Source organism: Electrophorus electricus, chromosome 25 (genome assembly GCF_013358815.1).
Source record: "Electrophorus electricus isolate fEleEle1 chromosome 25, fEleEle1.pri, whole genome shotgun sequence".
Taxonomy (NCBI): Eukaryota; Metazoa; Chordata; class Actinopteri; order Gymnotiformes; family Gymnotidae; genus Electrophorus; species Electrophorus electricus.
The window spans coordinates 9,988,019-10,010,454 of record NC_049559.1 but is presented as its reverse complement, the minus strand read 5'-3'; the positions used below and the strand labels follow the sequence as shown (position 1 = coordinate 10,010,454).

Below are 22,436 nucleotides of genomic sequence, written 5' to 3'. Positions count from 1 at the left end.
TCACCTTGATTATCTTAGTAAGTTGCTGCTGAAGCTCTGTCTCTCTTTCTCTCTTTCCCCATGCCTCCTTCCCTTCCTGTAGGAGTGTGGATACACCACTGGCGTTGTTGCCTGATGCACCTCCTTTGGAAGAGGACACGGTCCACTGTCAGAACTGGCAGGAGACAGTGGAGCCGCACACACTCGCCTCTCTCGGCTCCCGGGAGATCGAACGGCAGGCTGTCATATATGGTAAAACAGCAAATGTGGTGCACAGCAACTGACTATAAAAGACAACTCCCAGTACACAGTTAACATGTAAAATGAAAACAATTATTTACTGATCTAACTTAAACTAAATAGCTACTAAATCTTTTGAACATACAGTATTCTATTTATTATGCACATATGATAATTCTATCCTGACTCATGAAAATGTGGAATTCTGAATTGTGTAACGTTTGTAAGAAATTGTAGTGACTTTGCTATATCCTCTTCCTCAGAGCTGTTCACAACGGAAGCATCTCACTTGCGGACTCTCAGGGTTCTCGATCAGGTGTTCTTCCAGAAGATGAGGAACCTTTTGACCGTCGAAGAACTTTCCTGTATCTTCCCCAACCTGCCCCAGGTCTACAGTCTTCATGGTCAGTCTCTCTGTGTGCGAGGTTTTCAAACCTAAATTTCTGAAGCCTACTTGGTGTCTAAATCATAATCAAGATTAAAGAAGTGTAAAACCCACCCAAACTGAGAATTTAATGACAGAACAATATCAGCTATCGGCACCATGCCATTACTGTGAGCAGGTATGGACTGGAGGCTGTACATGTTGTTTCTGCCGTGGCCTTCATGACACAAGTAGAGTTCTGTTGCCCACTGACACAACTTTCTAACAAACCACATATACACTGGCTCGCTTAAACAGATTCTGTTTTGTGGTGTTGCATTTGTGTTTCAGCGAATCTGTGTGAGTCCATGAAGAGGCTGAGGGACTCTTCTATAGTTCAAGGCATCGGAGACATCATGGTGTCTAGAGTGAGAGCTGGCTAGTGTTACTCCCTTTCTAGTTCACATCATCTTTTGGTGCTGTCTAAAATGAAGGGGTTGTTCTGTGTAGTGTGGGATATACTTGTTGCTTTACTTGATATGTCAGTAGCTCATGTGTTTGTGTGTGTGCGTGATAGTTTGAAGACGCTGCAGGAGAGGAGTTCCAGGAGCAGGTGTCTCACCTGTGCAGTCAGCAGAGTCAGGCACTGGAGCTCATTAAAAATAAATGCAAAGACCCGCGTTTCGCGCACCTTATACAGGTAACACTTTTTAGAGGTATAAAGCCTTTGGACAAACCTACAAACACTAGAGCTTCTGCCATATTTGTTAGTGGGCTGGGTTGTGAATTGGTTGACCCATACTTTGAATTGGAGACTATCCAGTCTTTTATATTTGACTTTTATTGCAGCACATAACTTCTAGTGATGCTGTTTTAGGTATAAATTGGTGTTGCTGTCAACAGAATCCACATTTGGACTTAGATGTCCTTGGCTCATTCGTGTGTGTGTGTGTGTGTGTGTGTGTGTGTGTGTGTTAGGAATGTGAAGCCAGCCCTCACTGCCGCCGACTACAATTAAAGGACCTTCTAGTGTCTGAGATGCAGAGACTCACCAAATACCCCTTGCTGCTGGATAACATCATCAGACACACAGAAGGCATGTATAGAAACACTCACACACAATGTATTGAACCATGAAAACACTTCAGTATACACACACATACCAGTTTACCAAGGAGGCAAGCACACACACCCTTTCTCCTGGATTAACACTAGTATGTGCCCCCACAACAGCTGGTTCTCCAGACCTGCAGCCATTGGTGAGGGCACAGGCGTGCTGCCGTGGGATACTGCGAGCTGTCAATGAGGTCGTCAGGGAGACGGAGCACCGGCGACTGCTCAGCCGTTATCAGCGCAGGCTAGACTTGTCCCCTCTGGAGAGGCAGGCCAGTCCTGTCGCTGCTCAGTTCAAGGTACGGCCTTACTATGTATCCACCATCTGCCTTCCAAACAGCTTCTCTGGTCTTGGAGCACCTGATCCAGAGTATGAATTATTAACTATATTCTTTTTCTATGTAGAATCTGGACCTGACCACTAAGAAAATGATCCACGAAGGACCGTTGACTTGGAAAGTTAGTAAAGATAAAGCTATAGGTAAGAGATCATCACAGCTGAACAAATCACTGTTCACTCTGGGGAATGCAGCTATTGAGAGCATGGTGCTATGCTGACTTGGAGTTATTTGGTTCCCTGCTACCTCACACATGACATGGTCTGAATAACTGTGTGTGTGTGTGTGTGTGTGTGTGCACCTGCATCTGCCTGTATGCTCATACGTGTGTATGCACATGTTTCAAGGACTTTTAATGTGAATGGATGCTTTCAGTGATCTGTGTGCAAGCTTGCATACATTTTTGTTTTTCCTCTTGCAAATGATTACTTGACAGGTCCATTCTCACTCTGTGTGTGTGTGTGTGTGTTCCAGACATTCATGCTCTGCTTCTCTCAGACCTGTTGGTGCTACTCCAAAGGGGTCCAGGTGACCGTTTGAACTTGCGATGTCCAGCGCGCTCACTGGGTGGGGTTTGGGGTGGGAACACGCACCTCAAAACCACCTTTTGCCCCGTTGTTCGCTTGGATTCATCTCTTGTCAGATCTGTGGCTACAGGTATATTTGTAGTTATTCTTACAGCTATGAATAGCCAGAATAGATGAATGGGTCTGGAATAACTATGTCTTTATTTTATTTTTAAAAAATTAAGAAGCCAGTTAGAAATTGCATGTGGGTTACTTTGAATACATTGTTTGACAACCTGCTCTTCTCTATCAGATAACAAGGCCTTGTATGTGATCAGTACATCAGAGAGACAGATATACGAGCTGGTGGCTGGGACTTCCTCTGAGAAAAACACGTGAGTTTGTTTTTTTTCCTCTCTCTGACCCACCATCTTGTCATCAAGGTCAACCAGTCAGCACTGCTGTGTCTGTATTGTGATTACATTTATGGTGTCGGGCCATTTATGGTTTAAATGACAAACCAGGCACCCAGAAGTATAGAAACCAAGCCTTAAGTGAAGTAGATATTGTGCATGAATGGATAACCATTTGAATTTCCCGCAAAATCAGCTCAGAAATATGGCAAGTATTTCTTTGAATACTATGCCCATATGTTCAGATGATTTTAACAACATTGTGCTGTTGTAGAAATTGGGACCTGATGGCTTTAGCGATGTTTCCACAGATGGAAGAACCTGTTAGAAAAGACCATCTCCTCGGCCTCTGGAGGCATTGAAGCCACCGAGCAAGGATCAACAGCTCCGTAAGTACTCAGGATTTTGAAAGTTTTCTAATGCTGCTGTAATGCTGTTAAGAGAAGGCAGAATTTCAAAGATGCACTTACAATGATTGGACTCCTGACATCTCCTCTAGGTCTGCGGTTCTACGGTTGCATGGTAATCAAGTCGGTCGTCTAGGTAAGCCCATGTTTGTTTTTGTTTGTATACAATGTCATAGGATTTGCTCTCTGTGGTACTTATGGCTGATGCCTTTGGTCCCTAGATGGCTCCCTATCAGAAGAGTCTGGTTCGATAGAGAGAGATTCACAGAGTGATGATGAAAATGTTCTCACACCTACTATCCCAACTGACCAATCAGAAGCCTACATGCATACTGGTGGGCAGGGTTATGTGGGAGGACAAGCTAAAGTGGCTGATGCTGCTCTTCAAGATGGTAAGAATTTGTTACACTCCGTTACACAGTCATTGTTGCACTATGATAGTTAAACAGTATATTTCTGGTGGTGGTGGTGGTGTTTTTATAAATAGAATTTTAGCAGGCTCAGATATTTACCAACTTTTTTGCACCCTTTGTGTTCTGCCAGTCAGGACACTAAGACTGTTGATCCTTGGATCCTTGGATCCTTTAGAGGCTGCCAGTCAGAAGCAGAAAGTGACATCATTGTCCTCACAGCAAGAAGGGCAGGAGATGCCTTGCCAGTCACCAAAAGGCCGTTCACACCTGGAGATGCTGAGGCATGAAACGAGGCCCTGCCAATCACGAGCAAGCATACGGCAGCGCATGATAAAAAATGTGGATGGAATCTTTCAAAGAATGGAGGGACTGATGAAAAACCTGCATCAGCTTAGGGTAAAGTGGATATATTACTCACTCTCTCTCAAACACACACACACACACATACACACACACACACACACACACACACACACACTATCATTGCAGCTAACTAGCACTTTCATGTTATGTTTTAAAAGAATGGCTTTGTGCACTTGTGAGATCCTGGTTAACTCCTTGTTTTCATTTTCATAGGAGATTGAAGCACTGTAGACTGCTTACAATGGTGTGAAAAAAGTTACCTGTCAGTCAGTTCAGATGACACCATCCATGGGTCTTCCTCCATTATCAGGACACCATCTATTTATCTTGGGTCGAGCGATGGTAAGTGTGTCAAAGAAGCAATTTATAAATACTGGGGCTAAATCTGTTTAATGCTGTACCACAATTCTTTTTGATTGTACCAAAAAAAAGATCTAGTCTGGAATCACTGGGATAATTTTGGGTTGAGTTTAAATGGAGCCCACTGTTTCAGTTGTGAACTGTCTTTTGTGATGTTTCTTTAACCCAGTCCCCCACTGCGAGTATGCCTGAAAGGCTGGGCCAGGCCAGCACTGAAAGCATGCCTAGACTGCTCATGCAGTCCTCCACCAACGAGCTGCTCACATGCCTGGGTGTGTTCTTGTGCCGGCGTTGCTGCCTGCTGAAGGACCTGACTGCTGTCGAGCCTGTGCAGTGGCTGCGCATTGTGGACCGCTACGTGACACTGACAGAATGGCAGGAGCAAAGCTTCCTCATTCCAAGCACCATGGTCTTTCTCTACATGCTGTGCCGTGACATCATTTCAGCTGAGGTGGCCACCAAGGAGGAGTTGCAGGCCGTGCTGCTCACATGCTTGTATGTGTCTTGCTCCTACATGTGTGAGGAGATCAGCTACCCAGCCAAAGCTTTCCTGGTGGAGGAAAACAAAGGGGCCTTCTGGGCCCGATCCCTGGACATTGCTAACCGCATGAGTGGCAAGATGCTGCAGATTAACAATGACCCGCAGTATTTTTGGCAGGTCTTCACTGACCTGAAGAACAAGATGGTTCATTAAAGGATTAAACAATAAAATATTTTATTAATTAAACATTTTGTTAAAAAGTTCAAGTTCAAGAGGTTTTATTGTCATTTCAGCTATATACAAGTACACAAAAAAAACAAGACAATGTTCCTCCAGGACCATGGTGCAACATAAAAACAACAGTGCAACAGACAACATGCTACACAAGTGCAAACAGTCCAATATACTGCAAAATGTCATTAAATAAACATTAAATAAACAATAATAAATACAGGACAGGACAAATACAAAATACAAAATGAGTAGACAGTGCAATTTAGTACAGTACACAGTACTGGGCATATGTAAAGCGAGTTGTGCATAGCAATCAGTGATATGCTACCCTGAACATAGCAGTCACCGGTAGCAGCCAGAACAGTTCAGAGTACAGTGCTGGTTTAGTACAGCACTAGTCCAATGCAAAACAATGTGTGAGTGTGTGTATAGATATGTATGTACGTATGTTTGTGTGTGTGTGTGTGTGTGTGTGTGTGTGTGTGTGTGTGTGTGTGTGTGTGTGACTGTCTATAAGCATGTATAAAAGTGCCCATTTTGGAATCTGAATTGGAATTGGAGTTAGCCAGAGTTCAGGAGTCTAATGGCTTTAGGAACGACACTAGCGTTGATTTTGATTCTAGCCACAGTTCTAGTAATAAGCAGAGTTACAACTCTGCATGCAAAGTCACTGAACGTTTGACTGTTAATTCTGTAGCAAGCATAATTGAAAAAATTACATGTCCTAAATGCATGTGTGGTAAATACATTGACATTAGTATTTTTAATTAATTTCTAACATTCGGAGACATTCAGAGGTGTTTCTATTAGGCCCAGAGTTAGCTAGGTCCCCACTGTCTAATTACTCAATGAACCTCAATGGTCTCCCAATCACATCTTATCTAACGGTTAAAGATCTTGGAGTTATGGATCCCACTCTCTCGTTCAAAGCTCATGTAAATAAATAATGTTTCTAGGACCGCCTTTCTCCATTTTTAAATTGACTTTATTAAGAAAATTCAATTCAATTCAATACAAACACTCCATCACAAAAACCTCACAAACAATATCTACCAGAGGACACAGACTACCTTCACTCTATACATTAATAATTAACAATACAATTTACATCTGTAAATTAGGTATACATCCATTTATATGCCCAAAAGAGTCCAGGGAATTTTTCCTCTCATATCAAACGTCTTCAACCTTTTTAACTCACACACAATCTGTTTAAAAACTATTTCTGCAGGTATTATACATTGCTCAATAATCATCTTACATCGTGTTTTCCAAATCTTCGAATTTGGCACACAAACAATCATCCAACAAAGGTCCTTCACATTCTCAGTCAAATTCTCATTAAACACTCCATACATAATACTTTTCCTGTTACGATCCCATTTAAACCCAATACCTCTCATTTTCTCCCAAATTTCAATAGTCCTTGTGCACTGCAGTAATATATGTTCTATCATTTCATCAGCTATGCAATTTTACATCGTACAGGCAATCTTCCAACAGATATAAGCCATGCAGTATCTCGAACATTTTCCAAGATACTTTTAGACTGTACATTTTTAACACAGGTTTCACATTCTGTCACTGTCAGACCCTTATAATTGACATTCCCCCAAAATCACAGTCTTGTATTGTTTTATATATCATTTTATTTGGGGACTTATTCCAATCAATATTAAGCTGCCTATATTTAAACAAAAAATCTCCATATAGTAATTTAAAATAAGGAGCATGTTTCCTTGACTTACCTCTTTTCTTTCCACTGATTTACATCTCCTACCCAAATTGCTTTCTGAAATATAGCTTTCATTACATTTTTGCAAAAGGCATTTTCTAATTTCTGAGCTAACTCAACTCCCCCTAATCCGCCTTTATCTTTTGACTTGTACATAATTTCCCTTTTTGTCACTTCTCTGTTATTTCCCCAAATAAAACGAACACACATTTTATTCAACCTCTTAATACATTTCTCATCCGGAGGGAAAACCGTAGCCAAAAACAACAATTTCGAAAAAATAAAGGTCTTAACCTCCTGTATTCTAGTCTTATAGTTTGACACCCTCCATTTTCCCAATTCTAGTTTAATTTCACACTCCTTTTTCTCCCAATTCCGTTCGCTACAGCTACCATTTACTACCATCAAACCTAATATTTTAATTTCAGTTTTTATTTCTACATCTATTGGTACAGGTTGCCCATCTCCTATCCATACCCCTTCACTTTTACTTTCATTTAATTTTGCTCCAGCCACAACTTCATACATTTCAAAGTGCCTCTTAACTATATGAAACTCATTTTGATTCTTGACATAAGGCGTCACATCATCTGCGTACGCAGATATTTTCCATCTTTCCATACCTAACATGTGAATACCTTGTAATTGCTGATCATTTTTAATTTTATATAATAGTGGGCTAATAGCGATGACATATAATGCAGCACTCAATGGGCATCCTTGTTTAACCCCTCTATGTATTTCAAAATCTTCAGTTAACACACCATTAACATTAATTTGGACTTTTGATTTACTATACAATAATTTAATCATATTTACAAACCTCTCTGGAAATCCATAATGTTCCAATCTACACCATAAGTAGTCTCTAGAAATATAATCAAAGGCCTTTTTCTGATCCAGTCCTATTATATAAAAATCCCTCTCAGACCCTTCAATAACCAAACTCCTTATTACTCCTAAACTATCCCCCATGTATCTTACTCTTATCGCACATATCTGTTCCAACTCTATGATATCAGTCAATATTTCTGACATCCTATTAACAATTATTTTTGCACAAATTTTGTACTCCAAGTTTAATAGGCTGACCTGTCTCCAATTATCCAACTTACAAGGATCTCCTTTTTTTATATATTAATGATATCACACTATGATAAAATGAATCATGCAATTGCCCCCCATCTAATGCTTCATTAAAAACATCAGCTAGAAGATCAGCAATTTCACTAACGCACACCTTATGAAATTCAGCAGGTAAACCATCGGCTCTAGGATTCTTCCGTGGGTTTCATTCCTCTATTGCTCTGATAACTTCTTTTTTCCTAATTAATTCTTCCAACTCCTTGAATTCTAAAATAATCACCTGGAATGTAAACCTAGCCGAGGTCCACAACGAGGTGCAATTTGTAAAAGGACATTTTTTTTCTCTCAGAGTTAGAAATCTGGAGAAATAAATATATAAATTTATTACCCCTCATCAGAGGACCTTTAGAGCTTTATTATAAAAAAAAGACAGACAGATGAACAGAAAAACGCAAAATGTATATAGAATATTTTTAAGTATTCGCCATCTGCACCATTACAGGAATGATGTGTGTGTGTGTGTGTGTGTGTGTGTGTGTGTGTATGTATGTATGTATGTATGTATGTATGTATGTATATATATCTCTATATATATATATATATATATATATATATATATATATATATATATATATATATATATATATATATATATATATATATGGTTATGTGCGAGTACATGTATGTTGGATTGTATATGTACACGTATTAGAGTGTGATATTTATCGTTTATGGATTGGCTCTGTATGGATTTTATCAATGGTGTCCAGTCTAGATGATTGGTTCTGTTATTGATTAATAATTAATAGAATTATTCTATTGATACATAGTCTATCAATAGATTTTTCTAATGGGTGACACTAATATTATTTTTTGTTTTCCAGTTCATGAGTATGTTTTTTTTGTTTGTTGTTTTTTTGCAATAATATTTTTATTATATTAATATAATAATGTTATACATAGTATCCTGTCATATTGGTTGATGATATATCTCCTAGGAGAAATAAAGATGGTGTTGGATGGATATGGTTATTTAAAGCATGGGATATGTTGGTGATGATGACTTGCCAAAATTGCTTGATAGGTGTGCTCTGCCACGTGGCGTGAATGTAATCGTCAGCTGTGTTTTGAGTAAAATATGTACAGATTGCTGAGCTTGTGAAACCAATTTTAAACATCCAATGTGTAGTATAATGTACTCTGTATTATTTTGTACTGAATGCATTGTGGGTTAGTGTTGCTGTCATGTGGTAATTATTATTACACATTTTAATCCAAACTGTGGCATCGGGGGCTAGTAATAAATCTTCCTCCCATTGTCTCGATGGGAGAGTAACTGTGAGATTTGATTTCACTATTATTTTGTATATCTTAGATAATAGGTTTTTTGTATTAAGAATGTTTGTTTATAAAATCTGATATGGATGTAGGTATCGGAATTGATTTTTGAACACATAGGTGATCTTAGCTGATGGTATTGTAGGAACTGGGGCTTTCTATACCATATTTTGGGGCTAGTTGTGGGCGTGACATGAAAGAAGTCTTATGATAAATATGTTTAAGGTGTGTAATGCCTTTTTCTATCCAAGAGGTAAAGTTTAATATTTTTGTTCATGGTAAAGTTTGGACTGTTCCAAATGGGAGAATGACTAGTTTGTGTGAGTGTGGAGTTTGATATCTTGTGGAATTTCCACCAGACTGTTAGTGTCATGGCCTCCTTCAAACTTTTGAAACATGGATATTTTTGAATATGAGTCTGGGCACATTTGAAACACCTGCCGCAAACATTACTGACATTATTTCTTGTTTATGTGATTGGCTGTGTTTCTCTAGTCACAAGTACTTCTGAATGCTCCTCCAGAGCGCCCAGAAACCCTCATAGTGGGTTTCTCAACTTGCTCAGACTCAAATCTGAATATCCGCGTCTGAAACATCTTGGAGAGGAACAAAAAACACAACACATTTGATTAAATTGTTCTGGTCACCGGGACCGGAGCTCAACCCAGTGGTGCAGGTCTTGAGCTCAGCTCTGGTAAAGGCTACCAGTGCACTGAAGGGGTCCATGCTCTAAACTCTGGGATCCCGCCGGACTGACGCGTTGGGAAAGCGGTTTCTCTGTATGCCCAGTCATGATGAAAAGATTGTGAATCTTTTATGTGAATGTTTACGTAAATACGAGATTTTACACTCAGAATGTAAATAAAGGTAAGGAAATAAACACATTGTAGTTGATGGTGTTAACAATACCCAGTGTTAGCCTACTTGATCGAATAAACTAATATTATTAACCTATTAATAATACAAAAAAAAATCTGTATTAACAATTTACTATTTGCCATACAGCTCTGCCTTGAGATCTGAAGTAAATGACTTTATGTAATATAGAATGTAATGTGAAAAAATAAATTCGGTAAATTCTGGCTTTAAAAAAGTTCTTTCAGTGTTACTACCACCTGTTGTAGATTGACAGTCACACACCCCCTCTGACAGCCGTGCTGGGCGGTTGAATGGGGTTTGTGTGTATAGGATATACTAATACTGGACGCTGCAAGCAAACGTGCGGCCACATGCTCTACGTCGGCACTGCAACGAGTTGGGGAGTATACGGCAGGAGGAGAGAGAAAGCTTCGACTAAGTGCATCCTCACCTGGACACACTCCACATCATTTCCCCTTATGGAACATCCATACCTCCAGGGCACTACGCTCCATCACTCATGCCCAGCACAGCACATACTCACCTGGACACACTCCTCACCATGTCCCACGCTACATTCCGGAGCTCCAGACCTCCAGGAATGCAGCGCACCAGCCGACCCTTTAGGGACCACACTTAAGCCCCCATCCTCGGGCTAAATCTCTTAGATTGGATCAAGGGCTAATTTTCAATGGATCGCAGCAACGTAGCTGCTCTGCCACTCACAAGAACCTGGCCCAGAATCAGGTCATTTAAGGTCAATCAGCACCAGGTTCTCCACAAACATGCTTTGCAGCTGAATCCCTGGTCCGTTCACACGTGTCTTTGCTCACTGGGGTCCGGGAGGATTCTGATTTGGAGGCCTTCAGTCATAATCCCACACGCACCAAATGTCTGAACCTGCGGTTCCTCTCATACTGAGCAGGATTACTGTTGCAACACCACATCATCAGTAGGGTAAAACTAACCTGTCTCATGACGGTCTAAACCCACCTCTCGTTCCCTGTTAGTGAGTGAACAACCCAACGCTTGGTGAATTCTGCTTCACAATCATGGGAAGAGCCAACATCGAAGGATCAAAAAGCGACGTCGCTATGAACGCTTGGCCGCCACAAGTCAGTTATCCCTGTGGTAACTTTTCTGACACTTCCTGCTTAAAACCCAAAAAGCCAGAAGCCCCATTTTCACGGTCTGTATACGTACTGAAAATGAAAATTAAACAAGCTTTTGCTGTTCTGCTCCATGGGAGGTTTCTGTCCTGCCCGAGCTCACATTAGGACACTTGCATTACGCTTTGACAGGTGTAAAGCTCCCCCCCCCCCCCCCAGTCAATGAAAACATTTTTAATATCTGTGGGAAAAGAGGGAGACATGTATCCAACAACTTTCTTTTTTAATGTGCAACACAGTCAAAATTGTGAACTCATCTACATGCAAAAACCACAAAAAGCATTTACAAACTGGAAACTCTTACTGCATAATTAAAACATTATACAACTTAAGAAAAAACATAACATAAAACATAAAACATCGGTAAATATGAGAATTCAAACAACAAAATGAACCAAGCTTATTCAAATTGAGAAGTAACAGCAGTAACTCTAGGCATGACCCATGGCCTTGAGGACCTGTTCGGCAGCGGTGTGGTGGGCCTCCTCCTCCATGTTGTTGTTGTTGGGGCAGGGGAGAACTTCGGCAGCACCGCAGAACGGTTCGGATAACCCTGGTGCCAGCACGCTGTAGTTGACACAGAGTAAGCCATTGGTGTTGGTATGATAGCGCACGTTGTAGAATGGCACGCCGAACCCATACATTTGACACAGGAAGTGCACAGCATTGCACGTCCGCGAGAAGTGCTGTGGGCGGGGGTCGTGGGAGGCCGCCCCCACTGACTGGAAGCGCGTGGGTGTGAGAAGAGCCTGGCGGACAGGTGTAGGACCCGGAGAGGCGAAGGCGCCCACTTCTTCACGCTCGTCATGTCTGCGCTTGGAGCTGCCAGAGAACCAGTGGGCAGTGATGAAGATTACTCATATAAACCTTACTCATATAAACACCACCTGGATTGGCTTTGACATATTCAGGTGGATTTGAGCATGCCATCCAAAGCACACAGAAGCAATAATCTGTTAATACACCATAATTCTATAATCCCAACCCATCAATAAGAACCCTTAACGGCAATTTAATAGAGAAGGCAGCATACCGTACTGAGTCTGCATTGTCTAGGGTGTTGGAAATTCAGGTTACTGGCCATCATAAATATATTCCAGGTTTACAGTTAATGAGAGGGAGTTTGGTACTCTCTCTCCATCCATCACTACACCTACGAGACAGTCTGTAAGGAGGCCACACTCTAAGTGACGTGAAGGCATTTACTCCAGACCTTTTTGTGTATTAAATGGGTTTGTTCTAGACCTTTGCTAGCTCTCTAGTGCAGGATCTAATAATGTAATGACAAACAGCTAGCTGAGAAACAAGCAGACATGGGGCCAGTTACTCATGGTCCCTTTAAATAAGAGGATTCAGAACAAACTGAGCAGTTATTACTGTATAGTTCATCCATTATTGATGTTAATTTCTCAAATTAAAGATGTGGTTTTGCATCTTAATCTCAATGGAATTTTTTCAATTTAAAATGCTCTGAGTTAGACTACAGAGTCAGTACAGCATATGTGTGTGTGTGTGTGTACACATGTGCATGTGTGCACGAGTGTGTGCGTGTGTGCGCGTGAGCACAAGTGTGTGTGCGTGAGTGTTTGTGCGTGCGTGCGTGCGTGTGTCTAATTGCGCACAAACGTTTCTTGTGCAATGTGAAAAAACAAAGAGCTAGATAGAAAAAGAGAGGGAGATTGATCAAACAAGGAGGGAGGACCTAGCTAAGCTAGGACTGAGGGGAATGACTTCAGGGCAGAGGTGGGTAGATGAATGGCTAAAATGATGGACTATTGGATGGACTGATGGTGTTCAGTGTAGACCCAAAACAGGGCCTTAAAATCCAGCCTTAGGGGAAACCCACTTAAAGACAGACAGGTGAAGGTTGTAGGTCACATACCTACAATGTGCTTCCCTCACTGTCTATCTATACGTACCTGCGGATACATACATAACTATACATACCTACAGAGAGATATATAGATACATACCTACCGATACATACGTGCAGATAGATAAATACATAGATACATACCTGCAGATGGACAGACAGATATATACAGAACTATACATACCTATAGACAGATAGATAGATACATACCTACCGATACGTACCTATAGATGTATAGACAGATACATAAACAACTATACATACCTAAAGAGAGATATATATATACATACCTACCGATACATACGTGCAGATAGATAAATACATAGATACATACTTACCGATACATACCTGTAGGTGGATACACAGATACATACATAACAATACATACCTATAGAGAGATAGATACATACAAACATACAAACGTACATAGATGCACACAGAAAGACATAAAGAAGAATTTTAGGTCTACCTTTGATATCGAAGAAATCAAGAATTGTCCTATCACACACAGGCACTAGGTTAGCTAGCTAACTATTCGACGAAACTGAGTACACAAACGCTATGGTAAAAACCTGTGTAAAAAGACCAAAACCTGAAGTAAATTGTTAACTGGAGATGGTAAATGTCATTAATGCATTATGAGCGAAAGATAAACTCGTATGTCAAATGAGCCAGTATGAAGCAGAACTAGCTAGCTAGGTTTACTCTTTAGCTTGCTAGCTAGCTGGTTTTTGTGGCTCGTTTAATGGGGGCGAGTCTGCACGCTAATTAGCTGCTATCACGGCGAGCGTATTATAGCAAAGAAACTAATGTTAGACTATAGGCACAGTCTATATTGTGAGAGACACATTACCCCCAGATATTCAGATATGCTCAAAATGTCCCCCATATAACGAGGTAATAAATTAAAATATTGCACACACTAGTTGTGTCAGCTGCTGTTGGTGAGACATTTTATGTTATAACACCCACCACTGCTGTCTATTGTCGCACTTAATTTCAGACAATATTACTTTTTTTCTGTGTAAAGTCCCCTTTACTGTCTTGCTGGAAGCTTAATTCTGCACATGGACATGAGTGTGCCAGTGCAGTGGTGACTTCTCTGGGTTTTAGCCTTTTGAATTTTCCTGTGCCCATAATTACAATAATTTTCTAATAATTAATCTTTTTTTTTTGTTGTTTTTGTTTTTGTGTGTGTGTGTGGTAGAGACATGTTAGGCAAGACAGTACAGGTTGTACCCTTACTGCTTTGCTCAGAACTGGCTTTCAAAACACATGTATTTCATTTTTTTAGCTCTAACATGTTGGCTTTACCTGAAGTTCTTCTAACGACATTTCAGTGTGGCAGATTCTCTTCTGACTGGTTATCACTGGGCTACTACACTGAAGTATTCTCATATGCTATCAGTAAATATGCCACTTACTTCTGTGTCACTCCACATGTAAACATGGTTCTCTTTACAGAAAATAGTTTAGTGGTGCAATAGCTTATCCTCTTTCCTGTCAACTTCCATATCACTTCAACTAAGTCAATCAAATCAAAATCAAAATTTATTTGTATAGCGCTTTTTACAACAGTTGTCACAAAGCAGCTTTACAAATGTCCAAGTCCAAGCCTCCAGTGAGCAAGACAAAGGCAACAGTGGCAAGGAAAAACTCCCTAGAACATGAGGAAGAAACCTTGAGAGGAACCAAGACTCAAAGGGGGGCCCATGCTTCTCTGGCCAACAACGGTCACCACAATAATGACAATTTTAAGAGGAAAAAAAAAGCAATTAATTTCTAGTCTAACTTTCTAGAGGTCCTAATCTTGTCCCTAAGTACACAGAAAAAAACCAAACAAACTCAGCAGGATTACATGTATATTTACATTTACAGCATTTAGGAGACGCGCTCATCCAGAACGACTTACAAAAGTGCTTTGTCATTTACTCATAGAATATATCCAAGTTCAGTATAGTAGGTTAGAATTAAACATACCATTGAACTAGAATACTGTGGAATACAGGGATAAATGCTGATACCTAGAAGTGCAAAATACATAAGGTCTATCTTAAACAACGATAAGTGATATAAACAATAAGTGCTAGTTTGTATATTTACCCCTAACTAAGCATTTCCTTCTAGCACTAAGTGTTTTCTGCAACTTTACTGTTAATGAAAGTGACTTTAATCCATTGTTTAGGCTACATACTCATCAGTTCCTGGTTCTCACAAAATATGCCTTTAATTGTATTGGAAGCTACATGGTCAGTGTAGTATGACTAAGATGTTAAGTCTCATTTCCTCCCTAGATTGGAGAATTGTCAAGAAGGAAGTGCTTGGGAGGTCTAATGATTTCCAGGGTTACGTTCTCAGGAGTGTTAGCTCCTGGTAGGGTCTCCCATGGCAACCAGGTCTGAGGTGGCGACTAGACAAACACAAGCCATTAACACCCTTATGATCAAAAGTATGAGAAGTATGAGAGGATCAGCCCAAAGAGACAATGTGGGGGGCTGTGCAGTGCCCGGGCAGTGAAACAGATGATCTCTTAAAGGTTAAATCCCTTAAAGGTCTTAGTCCTGCTCATCCCACATGCTGATGTGTGAGTGAAACAGTGCATAGGTGTAGAGACCTGGACTTGGCGAGATGCAGGCCTATCCTCGCAGTCTGGTGCTATTCTGTTACTAGAGGACCTGAACACGCTTCTCCAACAGTACGTTCTTCTGGGCCTGATGACAACGCACACACACATGAACACGCACACACTCGGGCACACAAACAGACATACAGATACTGTTTAATTTCTTCACATCTGTAGATACACTAGCATAAGTTGATATATACGTTTATGAGTTTGATTATGAGCTGATTTCAACTTGACACGTACAGAGTATATAATATACATAGAGAGTGCATAGTTTTACCAGATTGAGTGCTACAGATTCTTGTAATGAAAGGTGACAAACCCAGCCATATGAAGAAAACAAGTACAGGGTTAATCCCTTAAAGGTTTAAAGAAGTCTGCCTTAAAGGTCTTAGTCCTGCTCATACCACATGCTGATGTGTGAGTGAAACAGTGCAGAGGTGTAGAGACCTGGACTTGGCGACATGCAGGTCTTTCCTTGCAATTAGTGCTGCATTCTGCTGCAGGAGAACCAGAACATGCTACTCCACACACAAACAGATACACACACACACACACACACACACACACACACACACACACACACACACACACACACACACACACACACACACACACACACACACACACAGTTGCGCAAATATACACAGATACACATTCTGTTTAATTTCTTCACATCTGCAGACTAGAGTAAGCTGAGGGTATAGTGTTAAACCAGGTACTACATAAACAGTATATAGTATATATACAGAGGGTATAGTGTTAAACCAGGTAGTACATACAGAGTGTATAGTATATATACAGAGTATATAGTTTTACCAGATGATCGTGCTGATCTTTGATCTCCTGGTTCTTCATCTCCAGCGCCACTTTCAGGCTCATAATGTCCTCCTCTATGGGCTGGTATAACACACACATACGCACATGCACACGTGTACGCACGCACGCACACACCCACACACACGCGCACAAACACACACGCACACACGAATCATTACTACAGCCAGTACAATGGAAAGGTGGGAATGTGTACTGAATGTGTACTGCTACTATAAGTGAAAGGTGGAGGTACTGGTGGATGTGTACTGACACTATAAGGGATCTCTACCTGCAGTGACAGTCTGAGCTTCTCAAGTTCTTCCTCCAGAGATTTCTTCTCCTGTTCACAGGCCATTTTCATATCTGCCAGAGCAAGTATCATTACTGCTGTATATATATAGAACACAGATTTTATATACTACATAATTACTACTGGATATATAAAATATACTATATATAGTACTATACATATATTAGTATCACTTTTATTGGAGCCTAAAGGCTAACATTCATTATTAGTTATGTTAGTATTATTGCATTTCCATAGTACTTACTCTTGATGGACCTGTTATGCTCCTCCTCCTCCTGCTGTTTCTGCAGGAGCTCTGTCTCCTCCTGCTGCTCGTGTTTCAGCATCTCCTGAAGAACCTGGAGCTCCTTCTGCTTCTGCAACCTCAACTCCTTCAGCTGCTCCAACAAACTGTTCTCCAACTCCTCCTTCTCACGCCGCAAACACTCCAATCGGGCCACAGGCCCCACTACTGACACAGAACCACACACACACACAAACACAGAGAGACAAACAGAAAGTTAGACAGACATATGAAATTAGAAAGCGATATAGGGTAGAAATAGATTGATGTTATTCAGGGACCTCATTTATAAAGCTTTGTGGATTCCAAAGTGAAAGTGTGTGTATTCTGCACAAATAACAGGAAATGGCATATATTCCCCAAAAAAATTTGATTTCTAAAGACTCGAGTATGAATTATTGGGAGATAGAGGCGACAATGCAGCGCTAAAGACAAAAAAGGAATTTTAACCGCAGTTATGAGTGGCAGCACCAGCAACCGCAGGTGTGAGCGGTATTATATTTACATTTACCCTCCACATCCTTTGTGCCTGTGTATTCGTCCTCGATGCGTCCAGAACACCATCTCCAGAAACGCCTCATTTTTTCTGTCCTCTTCAGTGTCTTTCCACAGACTGATTTGTAAAGGTGTTCATGGGATTCCCCTCACATGTGACATCAGGCCACAGGACATATGGGGTTCTAAAGTTCCAAGAGCGTAGATGAGTTGTTTTTCTTTGAATTTCCTAATTTCATTGCTGCCATAGCAACAACTGGCAATGCAAACAGACGTGTCATTAATGCAGTGACTCTACCTCAACCTGGATTGATCAACCATGTACGGCTCACGGGAGACTGTGATACGTATAACATCCCAAAGTGTACTTAATTCTGAGCAAAATCTAACTAGCCTCATTACTGCTGAACTATGAGGGGCCATTTAGGGAGAAATCAGGGAAACACTACTTGTACATACATATGAAACATTTTCACATAAATAGCCTACTACTTACATTTGTGTATAATAATTTAAACTTGCATATACACGCACTTGCCCACTCAATCTCTGGTGCGTAAACAAAGAGTTGCACTATGCTTATGTTGGTATGGGGGTGTCTGTGTGTATATAACAATTTTCAGTGCGCCCGGAAGTCATTTCATTGTAATTTCAAGGCAGATATTTAACATGTGTACAGTGCGTATAATAGACAGAGGAAGACTGTTGAACTATTAATATTAGGACGGTTATTGACATTTGTGTAATGAGTAGTGCTTCTCTTAATGACAAATGTAACCGTTTTCCCATATAGAATTGTGTGCTTTATATTGTTTGGAGGAACTTTTTCTTCTCATTTAGAAACATGTGGACTAAGTGCTCAGATTGTCTTATTATTTCTTATGCTGAGTCTCACCTTTTTTGGCAGATTTCACCACGTTATTACGAACGTGGATACGTTATCTTATAATTATAAGCAGTGTGAGATGTGAAGCTAAGCGAAGCACATGTGCAGAATTTCTAACAATAGCCTGTTTTGTATAGCCTGGCTAACTGACCAATCAGTGAAATTAAATGTGGTTGCTGAGCCTGTTGCAGCTGGGTCAATTTAATTTGATTTCATTGTGTTTAATTTTAAACTCAGCTGCGTGCCATGAGACACAAGTTAATCTGAGCATTTTTTGTTCTAACGCCGACTTAGACCTGTTTTACAGTTTTTTTTTTTGTATTATTGATCAGGAAAAAACGATAAAATAGAGAATTTGTGGATAAAATTATTATGAGATTATTTATAATCAAATGACTACACTATACAACCACTTCTTCCTTTTATTTACATATTATACAGACATTTACATTATATTTACCCGCGTGCGTCTTTCCTCTCCAAGGTAGCGGAGAGGTATGAAAGGATAAAAGGGGAAAAGAATAAAATGCGCGTCGGTTTTAAATTCGCAGGCTACCTGCGCCGAAGGCGTGGAAAACGAGCACGTGACGGAAAGGCTTCCGTACCCGATGGGTTCAGCTCTCGTGGCCAGTCGGTAGCTCGAAGGCCGTGCACATTCGATGCCGCGCGGCCCCTGGGGCTCACGTTTTCAAGGGTCGAAGTGCGCACGTGCTGATGACCGGCGACCTAGCTCCGTGCCTGGGCACAATTCGGGCACTTTGACCCCCTTCAAGTGAATGGATAGATGGGGGGGGGGGGAACCATACTTCCAGGCCCACTGTGTCACATCGACCACGCAGGGCAAAGTGGCTTCGTCCCTGGGCACACTTTCTTGTGATTTGAGCCTTTAAATAATACAGGATCCAGACTTCCAACGCTCTCAAAATCACATGCCCAGCAAAGTAGCCTTAAACCTGGACCCACAATGGAGACCATTTGACCCTTTAAATCATACTACAACCAGACTTCCAGGCCCACCAGGTCACATAGTCATGCCCAGCAAAGGAGCTCTGGGCCTGGGCAGACCATGCAGTTTGACCCTTTAACCAAAACTAGAAACAGACCTCCAAGCCCAGGAGGTCACAGAATCATACCCAGTAAAGTAGCTAGCTAGCTTTCAGCTCAGTAACCCTAGCTAGCTAGCTATCAGCTCAGTAAACCATACAATCAAATGTCCACGAAGCATTTAAACCGCAAGCATTTAAACCAGTAGATACAGCTAGTTACCGGCTGCACGGTTAACAGTGCAAAGCCATTACCAAGCTACCTAGCTAGCTAGCTAGCTACCGTAAGCACTTTTAACAGTTCAAAGTCAGTAGCTAGCTAGCTGGCTGCTCAGTAACCGTACAAATTCGCCTGCTGCTGAAAACTGTCAAGTTGTATTTATAGCTTTCGTTTTAGTTCTCTCAGCTTACTTATTTGTTTTGTGTGTGTTTTTTTTTAGGGAAGTTCAATAATTTCTTAGAAATCTTGGAACATTTTGCCAAATGGCATCTAGGAAAGCCTTTCTGCCCACAGACAATAAACACAAGCCAGAATTCCTCAAACAGGAATGAATCTAATTTACAACACGGTTTAGTAACATTTCAGGCACATGAGTGGAGGAACTAGCAAATTCTAAATGATGAAATCGAAGCTGATAAAAATCCATGAAAATTTAAACTGGTCATGAAAAAATGCTTGTGAATTGAAAATGTAAGTGATAGTTATCTGGAAAAGAAAGGATTAAAACAGTCTTGATTTGATATATTTTTAAAAATCAAATATCAAGTTTGATCATTCATGACCAAGGGAGTTTCTATGAGGGTGTAAACAACAAATGCATGTGAACTAAATACTACAGTGGTATATAATTAAATAATTTGAATAACTTTGTGTCACGTCATTTAACGTTTAACTCAAGCCGTTTGTGTTACCGGACTCTTTTATCACTTAACATTAGTAACTGTTTTAGTTGCCTTGTTTATCCAATAACATTCATTAATTAATCAATGGTTTAACCCAAGCAATTTTCGTTACTTCTACCTCTCGAGGCAAAAATGTCAATCAGAACGTTGCGCCCGCAAACTTCAAATAAACGATAAATAAGGCAAGTAATAAAAATGGATAAAGTTGAAAGATAAGTTGATTAAACTTGAGTCAAATAAAACTACTTATCAGTCAAAACGTCAATTCATATGCATTTTATTGACTCTAAATTTAATTTACGTGCATTTTAATCAGCCATATTTTTGGTGTATAGACCTGAGTTTTGTCGTTGAAGAGAATAAAAGAATCCGTCGTGTAAACTTACGCCATCTGCAGGCTGAGATGGTGTTGGGGTGACCCGGATGTGACATTTGCCAAGCTGATGACATAACACGATATTAATTGTGAGATTTCCTTACCATCTTTGCTCTTCGCAGAAGGGCACAGTGCGGCTTACAGGGCACAGTTTGACCCTTTAAATAATACTACAACCAGACTTCCAGGCACAAGAGGTCACACAGTCATACCCAGCAAGGTTCCTTTAAACGTGGGCACACTTCAGACCGTTTCACTCTTTAAATCGTTCAAAGCACCACATTTCAAGGCCCAAGAGGTCACAGAATCATGCCCATCAAAGCAGCTCTGGGCCTGGGCACACTTCACGCAGTTTGACCCTTTAAATAATACTACAACCAGACACATACAGGTGCACACATATACACATTCTGTTTAATTTCTTTACATCTGCAGACTAGAGTAAGCTGAGGGTATAGTGTTAAAGCAGGTACTACATACACAGTATATAGTATATATACAGAGGATATAGTGTTAAACCAGGTACTACATACAGAGTATATAGTTTTACCAAAAGATCGTGCTGATCTTTGCTCTCCTGGTTCCTCATCTCCAGCGCCACTTTCAGACTCATGTCCTCCTCTATGGGCTGGTATAACACACACACACACAAACACACACAGAGAGACAAACAGAAAGACACACAGACATATGAAATTAGCAAGCCATATAGTGTAGAAATAGATTGATGTTATTCAGGGACCTCATTTATAAAACTTTGTGGATTCCAAAGTGAAAGTGTGTGTATTCTGCACAAATAACAGGAAATGGCATATACCCCCCCAAAAAATTAGATTTCTAAAGCCTCGAGTATGAATTATTGGGAGATAGAGGCGACAATGCAGCGCTAGTGACAAAAAAGGAATTTTAACCACAGGTATATGAGTGGCAGCACCAGCAACCGCAAGAGTGAGTGGCATTATATTTACATTTACCCTCCACATCCTTTGTGTCTGTGTATTCGTCCTCGATGCGTCCAGCACACCATCTCCAGAAACGCCTCATTTTTCCTCTGTCCTCTTCAGTGTCTTTCCACAGACTGATCTGTAAAGGTGTTCATGGGATTCCCCTCACATGTGACATCAGGCCACAGGACATATGGGGTTCTAAAGTTCCAAGAGCGTAGATGAGTTGTTTTTCTTTGAATTTCCTAATTTCATTGCTGCCATAGCAACAACTGGCAATGCAAACAGACGTGTCATTAATGCAGTGACTCTACCTCAACCTGGATTGATCAACCATGTACGGCTCACGGGAGACTGTGATACGTATAACATCCCAAAGTGTACTTCATTCTGAGCAAAATCTAACTAGCCTCATTACTGCTGAACTATGAGGGGCCATTTAGGGAGAAATCAGGGAAACACTACTTGTACATACATATGA

General features: G+C 40.6%; 2 protein-coding genes across 2 annotated transcripts in view; both read left to right on the top strand.

The window, feature by feature from the left end:
* The window catches only part of LOC118240765 (rho guanine nucleotide exchange factor 11-like), a 7,236-nt gene extending 2,823 nt beyond the window's left edge, over positions 1–4,413 (top strand). The window contains exons 2-15 of the mRNA XM_035522721.1: positions 83–231; positions 483–623; positions 935–1,011; positions 1,161–1,283; positions 1,562–1,679; positions 1,817–1,995; positions 2,102–2,177; positions 2,509–2,691; positions 2,854–2,935; positions 3,265–3,342; positions 3,453–3,496; positions 3,582–3,752; positions 3,904–4,169; positions 4,350–4,413. Coding sequence (XP_035378614.1) covers positions 83–231; positions 483–623; positions 935–1,011; positions 1,161–1,283; positions 1,562–1,679; positions 1,817–1,995; positions 2,102–2,177; positions 2,509–2,691; positions 2,854–2,935; positions 3,265–3,342; positions 3,453–3,496; positions 3,582–3,752; positions 3,904–4,169; positions 4,350–4,367 — 1,705 coding nt within the window. The 3' untranslated portion in view covers positions 4,368–4,413. The remainder of the gene's footprint in view (positions 1–82; positions 232–482; positions 624–934; positions 1,012–1,160; positions 1,284–1,561; positions 1,680–1,816; positions 1,996–2,101; positions 2,178–2,508; positions 2,692–2,853; positions 2,936–3,264; positions 3,343–3,452; positions 3,497–3,581; positions 3,753–3,903; positions 4,170–4,349) is intronic.
* A 267-nt stretch (positions 4,414–4,680) lies between these two features.
* LOC118240764 (cyclin-dependent kinase 5 activator 1-like) lies at positions 4,681–5,205 on the top strand. Its single transcript, XM_035522720.1, has one exon. It carries the CDS (start codon positions 4,681–4,683, stop codon positions 5,188–5,190), a length of 510 nt encoding a protein of 169 aa, XP_035378613.1. The 3' UTR covers positions 5,191–5,205.
* The last annotated feature ends 17,231 nt before the right edge of the window (positions 5,206–22,436 follow it).